The sequence below is a fragment of the Cyrtonyx montezumae genome, unplaced genomic scaffold (assembly GCF_038088225.1).
Source record: "Cyrtonyx montezumae isolate F1298 unplaced genomic scaffold, pur_monq_1.0 scaffold_7, whole genome shotgun sequence".
NCBI classification, from domain to species: Eukaryota; Metazoa; Chordata; class Aves; order Galliformes; family Odontophoridae; genus Cyrtonyx; species Cyrtonyx montezumae.
Window position 1 is genome coordinate 17208040 of NW_027072078.1, and position 12242 is coordinate 17220281.

A 12242-nucleotide genomic window follows, 5' to 3' on the forward strand; every position below is an offset into this window, starting at 1 on the left:
TGCTAAATCTTGCTGTTGAAGCCAGCGTAGATTTGTGGAAGAGGAAGACTGCAGTAACCGTCTCTATCAATAAGAACAGACGCAAATGTGACACAAGGAAGAAAAATACCCAGGCTCGATCTGGAAATAATCATTCTCGTAAAGTCTACACCTTATTGAATTAAAGACAGGCAAGATTTGTCTATGAGCATCTGTAAAACCTTGGGAGGAAATATTTTTTATTTTTCAAGCCAAATCCACAGAGTTAGTCAAGCACTGTTTTTGTTCTTGATGTGTGATGACCTTTGCAAGTGCAACTCTATCTGAAATCAGCAAAAAGTACTTCAAAAGAATGCTGGGTTAAAGGTGTCACCCAGAAATACAAAAGCTTAAAAACAGTCTTGCTGGATGGAATGTCTAAATGTGCTAAGTCCTGAATAAAAGCAAGAATAAAAGCCCTTGATTAACTGGATGCTAGCCAGGTAACAATAAATTATGTCAAAATGATCCTCTGCTTTTATTTTTTCAATTTAAAGAATTTGACACCGTAAGGGAAAGAAAGAAAAGGAAACTCTTAAGATAGCTGGATTTTCATCAGTTTTGTCAAAAGCACCAATTACGACCTCTTCTGTACACAGACAAATGAAGTATGTTAAACAGGAAGAACCACCTTTGTGTTAGACGTGACTACAAGAGCCCAAATTGTCTAAAGCCAGGTAAGATGAAGAAGAAAGCCTGATTCTGTAGATAAAATGTCACAGACAAAATACACTCAATCACTGCAATTATTCAAGTCAATTTTAGCCATAATCCCTGTGATTATACTTTTCAGACCTGAAAGTAAAACAGTTCCAAAAAGCAAGGGACTGGAGGCTCCTCTTGCATTTAGGTTCTTCCATCTGATCAGTGTTTGGTCAGCATTTTCCAGGTATTAAGTGAAAATGTGCCATTTTAATAATACAGTAAACCAAAATCCAAAATATCTGAGGAAAATAAGAATGGTAAAGGAAAAAAGGTTTTATGATTTACTTCTATAGAAATATTAGTTGGCTTAGATTTCAGGTACTGGGAATCATTTTGGATACCTCACATGGGTCTTCCAGGCTAGCAAGCTTGTTTTCACAATCTTTGGTTGGTCCCTGCAGCTGTGACATCTCATGATAAGATGCTCCTTCAAACTGCTTTGCTGTTATTATTTTTGCTTCTTCAAGATTTTCTTCATCTTCCTCTCATAAAAACATTATAAAGTTAATAAGGATAAAACTATCAGAGTTTGAGAAAAATCCTACAGGCCCATTCTACAGTCTGTTCTGCCAGTGCAAGACTAGCAAGAACTAGAACCAGTACACATTTAATCAGAGACAGCTCTGATATGAATCACTAACACAGAAATCTTAATGTTGAAAGGTACTGCTGGAGGTTACCTAATCCTACCCTCAAAAAATAATTCAGTTTCATTAAATCATACTGCTCAGGGCTTTGTCCAAGAGGCTGAATAAATGTGGGATTTCAGTCCTGGAAAAAGATTTTTGTTCCTTCGCCTGGTCTATCTAGATGAAATAATTTTCTAGACTGAGTACTGGCTCTTGAAAGAGAAATTCAGGGACAATGAAAAATAATTCACCCCGAGAATTCTTTATAAAAATACCTATGATTATTTGGGTCATTTTTCTCCTAAGGGGGGAAATACAGCAGAGCAAAGATGCACTGAAGTGTTGTTTTGTTCTAAAAAGTGACTAAAATACAATGTGTCTCCATGTTTGATATGAGTGATAACATTTTTTCAGTCTGAAGTAAAAAAAAAAATGGTGATTGTGTTAGAAAAGACAGTTTTGTTTGCCAGGTCTTAACCTGGCAGTATAAAACATGTATTTCCATAAACTTAACTTGTAAATTCAGTAAATCTGATAAGAAAATCTTGATACTGGCACTTACTAAATGATTTTTCAACACTGTAACAAGTGAAGTACATCATTATCCAGAATATTCTGCCCAGTTTTGGTCTCCCTGTTACAAGAAAATTATTGACATAACTGGAGCAAGTCTAGCAGAACTCCACCAAGATCAGGGGCCAGAGCACACAACAGCTGAAGAGAGGCTGTAGAACACAGTTAAATCTTAGGAAGAGAAAATAACAGATCTTATCGCTGTCTACAAATACCCTACAGAAATCATGGAGAAAATGAAGCCAGACTCTTCATAGCGATGCATAGTGGAAGAGGCAGCAAACAATTTGGAACATGGGAAATTCCTATTTGACAAACAGATTTATTTTATTTTTAACCATTTAAGTGGTCAAATACCAGACCAGCTTATACGGAGTAGCTGCAGAATTTCCATCCTCGGTAGCACTGCGAGATTGACTGGACTCAGCCCTAAGCTCTAGTTAAAGGTTGGCTGAGATGACCGCTGAAGCTCCCTTCCCACCTGCGTTCTCCTCTGACTGACTCTGTGGCTCTGCTCCAAAGTACTGTTTACTATTCATAAAAAGTGACATTTCCTTTAGCTGTTTCTTCCATGCATACTGTTTTCTGTGATATTTGTCTCAATCTGTTCTCATTCTACAGTTCCATGGCCTTGGAAACCACATTTGAATCTCTTCAGAAAAGCCAGAAATGTCTGTCTTCTGTTCTGCAAACAGGTGTAAGTCCAGCGTAAAGGACACAATCCTAAGCTTCTCCTTTCTGGAGCTTGCTAACTTTGTTCTCAGCTGTTACCAAGTCATCTGTTTATGGTTTTGCTTCCACAGAAGACTTATAGAAAGGATATGCCTTTTCTTATTAGCATACTTCTACTCAAACTTATAAATAGAGGATATCTATACAACTTTACCAAGGAGATATAGCTCAAAAAAGGATCTAGTTATAATGCATTACTCAGGTTTGAAGTGCACAGCTTGAAATATCTGTCATTGTAAAAAATGACTCCTGGAATGTGCCTTTCCAAAATTGAGACTCCTATAAAATACAAGTCAAGCTTTGAAATTTTAGTAATGATTAAGACACTTGCAAATGAAGGCCCAAAAATTGAAGTGCAGAGACTGACAGAGTACACAACACATACATTGAAAAACACCTCCCTTAAGAAACAGAAAAGATGGTCCCCAAGCCCAACATTTGGCTTCAGATCTCAAGACCTGCAACAGAAAGAGCCCGTTAAGTCTAAAATCTGGTTAAGTCTCTTATCCTCTTTTCTTTTATGCTTGTATAGCTATATAGACCCAGGATTTAAACATAAGCCTGTCCCCAGAACAAAATAATCAGATATTTCAGCGTGTTTTTTTTCAATTGGGCCCTTGTTCTGCCATATTTAAATGAGACATCAACAAGATCACAAATGAAAACGGGAATAACTGGTACTTAAACTGACACTGAACTATGATTTGTAGACTACTGTTAGCATGTCTAAAAAGGCAGGTGTGTTCAGAGGTCAAAGAAGGATATTTATGCAGGTACACAGACAATAAGTACCACAGCAGTAAGTTTGAGAGCACATACTTTAGGATGTTACAGTAATGAAATTCTAGGATTCTGTTATCCTTTTTCTAATTTAACGCACTGAGTGGATGTTCTACAGTTTCACACAGCTGAGGTTTCAGATCCCATTAGACATCTGGCAGGATGCTCCATATATTCTAATACAAATTGGATTCTAGGGCCCTCAGTCCCAGTAGAACAGCTGGATGGAATGGTCATAAAAAGTATGCAAACACAGAAGCAGAGAAATACGAGATTGTCAGCAAGCAGTGCTCCACATATGTATATATAGTATGGTTAGTTTAAAATCTTTGGAATAAACTCAACTTTCTTTCTTTCTCTCTTTCTACCTTTCTTTTCTTCACACTCGCTCTTGCTTTCTCCTTCATCATGAATGTTATGTCATTGCCCCTAAAAGATGGTTAGATTTTGGTCCATATTCCATGCCATATGGGCCAGACAATGTGTTTCCCCCCTTCCCAAATCTGCTCAGTTGACAGTCACAGTGCTTTGCAAAAACTGTGAGGAAAACCAGCATCCTTCAAGTAAATTTAATCTCTCACTAGAACCAAACGTTGCAAAATTTTGAGAACTCAAGTGCCAAGGAACCCAGTGACAGCTCTTAAACATCTGTTGAGTTTCTTGTTTGTTCTTTTTCCCCAAGAGTACAGTTTCAACTCCCAAAACATGAATTAAGGGAAATAGTTAACAGTCAATGTGTCAAAACAGTCAAAGAAGGGCAGCTGGCTAATACAGTATAAAAGAGCAGCAACCATTTGTGGACCATGCGCCATTTTGTTTAATTTCCAGTCACATCTTGTAAAGATGGTCCCAGAATTTACAAAGTATACAATCTAATGACCACACACCTGCTTGCACAAACCATCTTTATGGTCCTAAATGCAGTCTTTGGAGTCAGGGCCAGCGCCATATAGTTTCAAACAAGTTATTGTAAGATGCTTTTTTTTTTCCTTTCTTTTGTAATAAAGACTTTAATCCACTTTGAGCCCAACAAAATCAAATTATCAATAGGACTGAAGGGTGAGCATGAGACATTCACTTCCCCTTAATGGTTCACACAGTAGGCCAAAACAGACCTCAAGGTTATTAGTACTTTAGATCAATCACTCAGGAAAGTCTCATTGCTGTATGTAAAACCCAACCCTTCCTTTACTGTTCACACTGTTACACATAGAAGCAGGCTACAGCATCAACTTGATAAATGGAAAAGGAGGACTTTCATCATTTCTTTAAAAGGCTAATGCTGAATGAAGCCATTGTACTTGGAAGAAGTTCTCTATTTCACACTCAGACTGGAGCAGGATTTTTGGCTTGTGTGTGTGCGTGCGTGTATGTTCAAAAAACATCAAGTTTAATTTAAAATATCTGCAGGTGCTATTTACCCAAACAAAAGTCTAATGTTTTAGATTGGTTATTAGAAGAATAGCAAGAAAAAGCAACATAATTTATCACTAAGTCACTGTGAGTTTTGTGGCTAACACGCTCACATGATGTGGAAGGAATCCTGTAGTCATGCTTGTGTGGCCAGTCCCAGACCGATATCCAGGTGAAGACAAGGAGTTCTGAAGATCACTTGTTTGTAGAGAAAAGAGAAAAAAGGTTTAAGCTTCCAAATAAGCTTTTAAAGTTTTCATTCAACAGATAAACAAGAAGTCCTAGCTATGGCAACAAGGTGAGGCCTACAGAGATATTAGGTGCTGTTTTTCAGGGTGTATCCCTTGGCCACTTAACCATCATGGCAGCAGCTTCCAGAGTCCCTAGTGCATATGTTGTGCAATAGCCAAAACAAAAATCTAAACAAAAACAACCAAAAAAAAATATAGTCCTCCGTGAAGTCTACATAAACTCAGGCCAAAGAGAGGATATTTGTGTAACAAGTGTCACTCCACAGTCTACTGCCATTAAGGCCACTGGTATTGTCTTAAAAGGATCTCAATAGCTCAGTTCTGGGAAGAAGAACCAAAACCAAGACAGGTCAAAGTGTCTGTGAGAAGTCTGATGCATTGAACATTAGGAATCCTCAGACAAAGAACAAATGAACCAAGAGGTTAATTTGGCTACCAAACTGGGATTTGGTTTTCTAGGTCATTGTTTTCCCCCCATCTATTTAAAAACAAAGTTAGTGCTACAAATATGCAACTTCAAGACGACATTTTCTCCTATTGAGTTGCACTGAGAAGCAAGTTACATAAGCCCCTCCTACTGCCGTCCACCTGCAGGAAAGCCTCCTCCATTTCCTTTGTTTTCCATTGGCAAACCCAGGAAACCAATTCAGGAGAGACGAAGTACAGTAAGCAATTGTTCCTTCTCATTGAATTCACATCTATAGCATTTCCTCCTCCTGCATCTTCTCCCATCCAGCTGGGGCAAGGCATAAAGAACCGATGGATGTATTGAAGTATAACTGCAAGTATGACAGTGTGAGTGAGTGTGTGGTCTCTGTACAGAGGGTTATATGTGATCGAGTTCTCTTCTCCTGCAAGGCAGCACTTATAACTTGAGTTCCACTTTCATCTCACAACACCTAGCTCAGATGTCATCCATGCCAAGCTGACCGATATTTAGATGTGTCTCTTCATGTGGAGGGCAAGGTGATCAGACCTGGAAAAACATCTGCAAAATAAAGCAAATATGAAATGAAATAAAGATTTTGGAAAGGAAAAAAACCTGGTTCCTGAAAACTGAAATAGACTAGCTGAAAGCTAAATAGACTACTCTCCTCCTTTTGCTGTTTCTTTCCCTCCTCTTTCACTGAGTGAAATACCAGGGAAGGGTGCTCATATATGTACCTGAAGAATAAAATGAAATTTTTAGTGTTTGTGCGTATGCTAAAAAATAAAACAAGTCGGTTTTACTTAGTCTTTTTTCTTTAACTGATATTGCTACCTTAAACAAACACCAATGTAAGTTTTGAAAACTAAGTTCTCATTTTTAAATCCAAATTAGAAAGAAAATAGTTCAAAGCTCGTAGGCTGAAAATCCTTCAGGCTATGTATCTTTCCTTTTCTCTCTTGGGAATCTCAGTGGTAATATGTGGATGCCAAATGCTATCCCCCTAAATTATGTTGAGATAAGACAAGTTATTATTAAACCCACCCTGTAAATGTGAAAATTTAAACACAAAAAGGCAAGGAAACTGTAAATCACACAAGAATTAAAAAGCCAGGACTTCCACTTTCAATTTCTGTTCTTAGTCCACAAAGCTATCGTTCTTCCATCTCAACATGCAAAATAACATTCTGAACATGTTTTTTGGATTCTGATGAGATGGTCTTAGAGCAGCAACCCTAGAGAACTAGTTGGCTTTTAGGGCTGGTCTAAACATGAAGACTATTAAGGATAAGGAAGGGCATAAAATTAAAATGAAGCATCTATTCTTGATGAACTCCCTCTCTAAAGGCGTATGACTGCCTTCTTTTGAAATTACTTAATCCACTTGGGAAATGGGTTAATACGTTCAGAATAAAACACCCTCCCAGAGAAGAGCAACCCCAAAAAGAGTTAATCAGGAATTACCATTCTAAAGCAACTGCCTTCTAGAAGACATGCTGCAGGGAACTCACAGCAGCAGGAACAGCAGCCCAAAATCTGGGACTTCACACCACTAATATCTTCTCACTGACTAGGGGTTCTCAAGTGGACAGGTGCTTTTTCCTTCTCTGTCAATCAATACAAATCCCATTTTATCAAGACTGACAGTAAGCAAGAATATTTTACCAACTCCATGCCCATTAGAAATGAGATCAAAGGCATCGATCCATTTCAAACATAGTATCAGAATGATATGTATAGCAACAGAGAACAAACTACTGGACAAGCAAGCAGTTGTTCTGGCTGCCTACCCTTAAGCCTTGAGATGGAGCTCAACTGTGAGGAAATACAGAGATATCCTAATACATCAAACTTCTACTACACACTTCAAGTTGGAACACTCAGAAATGGGAAGTTTCCAAGTTCCCTGACAGTCTTGGCTTGCTTTCATTCCACCCTAAAGCATAAGACACCGGCACATTTATTCTTAGTAAAAGCAAGAAACGTTCATTATAAATATCACACAAAAGGACACATCTGTGGGTTTTGAATAAACGTTGTAGGCTCTGAGGACATAATGAGAAGCTACCTTGAGAACTGATTTGCCTGAAATGTCTTTCCATTGCCCGGCAGATTAAGAATACAGAAATATACCAGTTAGAATATCCTAATGACTTACTACGAGAATCTGCATAGCTTATAAATGGGCAGTAAGTCTATTTCAAAAAAGGCAGTAGCTGAGTATTTTTTAGAAAGAAGAATGTAAAAGAACAAATTCAACTTCAGTCAAAGAAAATAAGTTACCTCAATCTAAAGGCAAACACGTTGAACAAACACCCTGAGTAGAAAAAGGCTAAAAAATTGAAGAACTAATAAAAATGGAGAGATTACAAATAATTTGGGGATCTTTTCCATCTTGCCGGCAGCATTGTCCTGTACAAGCAGTCTGTCTCCATTTATACAGAGATGAGTCACCAAAAGGTAAACTATTAAGACAAAGAAACCTTGTAAGAAGGCAGCTTTCACAAGAAAAGCTAGATACTCATGATCTGTGGATGAGAACAGCTCTGCTCATACCAGCTGTTCTCTACTGATTTGTATCATCTCACACCAGGGTTAGTATCTTTCTGTAACAGAATGACAAAAAATAAAGACTTCAGTATAAGATAGTGGCTGTACTCCTCCAAGCTCCTGCATGAAGTGCAGACCCAGTCGAGGGTCTGACAACAGGCACTTGGCTTTCAGCACAGCAGGCTCAGCACAGCTAGAATTTTCTAGCCTCAGGGTGCCAAAATACACCCTTGGACCAACGTTTCTTTCGTCAGTCTAAACAGAGAAAGCAGCATGCTCTGGCTACAAGGGCTGCCAAAACAAAACAACAGCTTGAGTGGCTGCCAAAAAGACAAGCACCAGCTGGCACTTAGCCTAGGACTAGTCATAAGACCACTACCCAAGAACGGATTTTCCTCTCCAATTGTCTTTATTATTAATGCGTCCCAGGAAGACGTATGCAGAGCCACAACACAGCAAAATCTGTTAAAAAATAGGAATTTAAACCACAGTTTCACATCAATTACCATAATACTAGCATCTAGTGTATTTTTCAGCTCTGTAATATTTTTATAGATAATAAAATGGCATAATTTTTTGCTAATTTGCAGATAATAAAATGGTACAGTATGAATTCTTCACATTCTCCTGCTGACAAATTTGGTTAGTTCTAGCCTATTGGTAAGGTTGGGTAGATGTGCACCTTTATTTTCAACAGTAAAGCAGTCTCTATCAAATGCTGCAGCTAAAATGCTTAAAAAAAAAAAAAAACAAAACCAAACAAACCAAAAAAACCTACTACTGAGCAGCAGACATATTTTCTCCCTGCTGGAACAAGAGCCAGCAGTGAAGAAGGCTCCACAGGATGAACTGACAAGGTAAGTTCCTTTTCCCACATATTAAGAAGCAGCAGCTTGTTAGTCCCTCATCCTGCTTGCCAGATAGGATGTGACTTGCTCCACAACTCTGGCTCTGCACCTCTTCCAGTTCTAGACGAGCACTGGCATACACACAGCGTGGTGTACATGGACCCATCACCCTTCCTAATCCAGCTCTTACTGGGAAGGACAGTTTATTCCAGGTTAAGATACCCTAAATTCTGAAAGCCACACAGCGATGCACAACGCAAAACTTCCCCACTCTGAAACACAATTCACTCCCTTCTCTTCTTGCTCCATCTCCCTAGCAACACACTACTGCTCAGCACTGAAGCCTCTGCAGGAGAAAGAGGGAAGGTAATAATAATGGGAAGAGAACGTACTGCTCAACCATCTTTCTTACCAGCTGTGGATTCCCTACTGTGGGATTTTTGTGCATTCCAGCAAAGCACATTCTTAACTTGCTGTCAAAGAGGACACTGAACACATGCTCCAATAGTCAGGCACTAAACTTGTATTTGGGCACAAGCAAGTGTCACTACTCTGCCATCTTCTTCCCTTGGAGTGAAGGCTCACGCTGTATATTAACCTGCCCTGTGTTTCTGAAGAGCATTAACTCCTGGGGAATGATAATAAACAGCGCACCCCTTGTGTCTGGGAGGCATGAGGGACTCGTACACTGATTTCTGCACCACCTTAGCTGATTCTTCATCCTCCCCTGCTGCCACCAAACCATGTATCATTTGCAGCACATACGGTGATACTCAAACCAAGGGTGGCCTAACATCTACAGCTACTGATGAGATCTGTGGGATGCACATTGCTTGGGCTGAGACAGCAGCAGAACACAATCACATCTTCTATCTCTTTTACTTTAGAATGGTCCTGTACAAAAATGACATGAATATCTCTGTGATGGTGGCCAGGAGGTCACAGATACAACTACTTCTGAAAACAGACTGGAAGGGAATTGCAGGCAAATTGTACAGAGCTCCTTTTCTTTGCTACTTCAATCACCACTTTCATGCTCTGATTGCTCAGGTGTGGCCATCCCTTCCAAACAATTCTGTGATGTCAGCATTGCAAAAAGTAGCTCCAAAAAGCTCCTAAAGATTTATCAAGCCAGGATGTTTGGGGGAGTGACTATGGCTTATGTCAATAACAGTGGATGCAAAAGAAGGCAGCAGTTCAGATGTGAAGAAACTGTTCTCCATCTGAAAACCCAGGCCAAGGAAGGAGCATCTTCAACATCAGATGTCTGACTAAATGACTAGGGACAGACTTATGCTCATTTCAGCTCTCACTTGAAGTGATACCTGCAATAGATGGTACCGGACAGATCAATGAACGGGAAAAGAAGGAAAAATAGTGTATGGCAGAGTGACCTAAAAGAACAGGTAGTGCCATTCTGTGAGCTTACAACAACTGACTGGAAAAGTAAAGCTGAACCTGACTTCTGCCACACTCAAACACCACGTGCATGGAGTTCAACAGTGCACAAACTACAGCATTCTTCATTTCCTTACTAATACTGTTTTCTTTTACCTACAGATCAGTGGAAAAGCAGATCTATTAATAGTTGCAGAAATACATCTTTTACCTGCAGCAACTGAATTGGCTGCCAGCAAGAAAAACCTAGATAGTTACGGGAAGTATGAAAAAGGATACTGAAAGAAGGTCTGAAGGAGACCTTGAGAATACTGACTGTATTTCTTTTAATCTCTGCTAAAGATTCTAACACAGAAACCCTGTAGTTTTGCACTGCTTGTGACAGTGTGCTTGTGGGGCTGGGAATGGTTACTCTGTTCCTTAAGAGAAAAAAAAAAAAGAGAAAGGCAATGCCTTAACACTAAAAACAGAACGTAAATGTCCTCCTTCACTGAGGTGCTTATACAAAAGCATGTCCCCAGAGGTCTCTATTTGGTTTATCCTGTCCCTCATTCTCAGCAAACGAAGATCCAGGGATAAAATCCAAGAGGAAGCTGTCTGAGTAAAAAGGTGGGCAGGAAGAAGGGAGAGAAGGGGAGAAGAGTGCTCAAGAAGATGAAGCACTTGGAAAGGCAGGATGTGAAAATGATCAAATTTCCTTCCCATAAAAGGATGGGGTCCCTTGTTTATGTCCCACACATCCTCTCTCCATGTGTGTTCTGTGCTGTTCTGGTGTACCCAGAGGCTTCCTAGAGTATTCCAAATTGTATTACAGAATGTTTCCTTATCAGAGCAAAGAACCTTAGTGCTGCATTAAAAAGATGGGTAATTTTCTTAAGTCTCTTTTAAAATATATATACAAATAGGATTAGCCAGATAACATGTTCAGATGCAAGCACATCATTTGATTGCTGTACACTGGATCCAGGTTTTACCCAGGGCACTGCCAGCCTCCAGCTGGGGGGGGGCATGAGGAGAAGTGCTCATTGTTCGATCCTGTCAGTGCTGTCAAGAGTCATTACAGTGGTAATTGCTTTTGCTCCACCCTAATTTCTTATCATCTGTGACTGGGGTTAGGGAGGAGTGTTTTCTTTTGGTTTTGTTTCTGCGCTCAAAGAACCCAGCTTTCAAAAGCACTCAGCACCAAGCAAGGACAATTCAATTTTTCAGACGAGCTTTTTCATTCAGCAGCTAAAGTGGCAAGGACAGCAAAAAGTGGGCAGCAAGCAGCAGCTCCCATCGCTCTCAGTGGGAATTGCTGGCTTCCCAGATCTCCAGGCAAACCTGGCCCCTCATTTCTGAGGGTCCAGAGAAGGACTGCTGCGTATTAAGCTCTTCAAGAATCCTGGCTCTAGGCACCCCCATCCAGCTTTTAGATCTGCGCCCACACAAAACAAAGTGGCAGAGTATTTCCCACATCAAACAGACATCAAGGTTGAAATTTAGAACTGGAGAAAAGATTCACTCATTAGCAAGAATATGCAGCAATCACTGATCCTACACAAAACAATCTCATGAACTTGAATAGTCAGATGTACCTGAATTAGCCCTGTGCTTTTGAAAATGAAGCACCCTGCCAACATGCAAGCAGCCAGCAGAGGTGGCTGGGATAGCCCTAGAGGGAGCCAGGTGGGGAAGGAGCTCTGCTTTTTAGAGGACACTGATCTATGAGGATGGGGAGAGGGAAAGCTGTGGAGATAGTTTGCGGACCTACTTTGATACAGTAAGTCTGTCACTGAAGTGGTCTGTGGCCTTCTGGACTCTCACTGATTATGGAGTATTGAAATAAGCTGCCCTTTGATCGAGTTGAGTCCAGCGACCACAAAAGACATGACAGGTGTCAGTAAGACTTATCAGCCCTGCTTCTTTCTTTGTGTCC

The 12242-nt window shown here is 39.9% G+C and overlaps 1 protein-coding gene across 2 annotated transcripts in view; it reads right to left on the bottom strand.

Moving 5' to 3' along the window:
* Window positions 1–2426: 2426 nt before the first annotated feature.
* The window catches only part of KLF7 (KLF transcription factor 7), a 54588-nt gene continuing 44772 nt past the window's right edge, over window positions 2427–12242 (bottom strand). Inside the window, exons 4-5 of one of the 2 annotated variants that reach the window (XR_010623093.1) lie at window positions 5690–6089; window positions 2427–5048 (exon numbers count right to left, since the gene is read on the bottom strand). Coding sequence is in view for 1 of the 2 variants with exons in the window: in XM_065751101.1 (XP_065607173.1) it covers window positions 6038–6089 (52 nt within the window). In the remaining variant the exon portion in view is untranslated. Of the gene's footprint in view, window positions 6090–12242 lie in introns of both variants that reach the window. The other variant, XM_065751101.1, reaches the window with a different exon arrangement.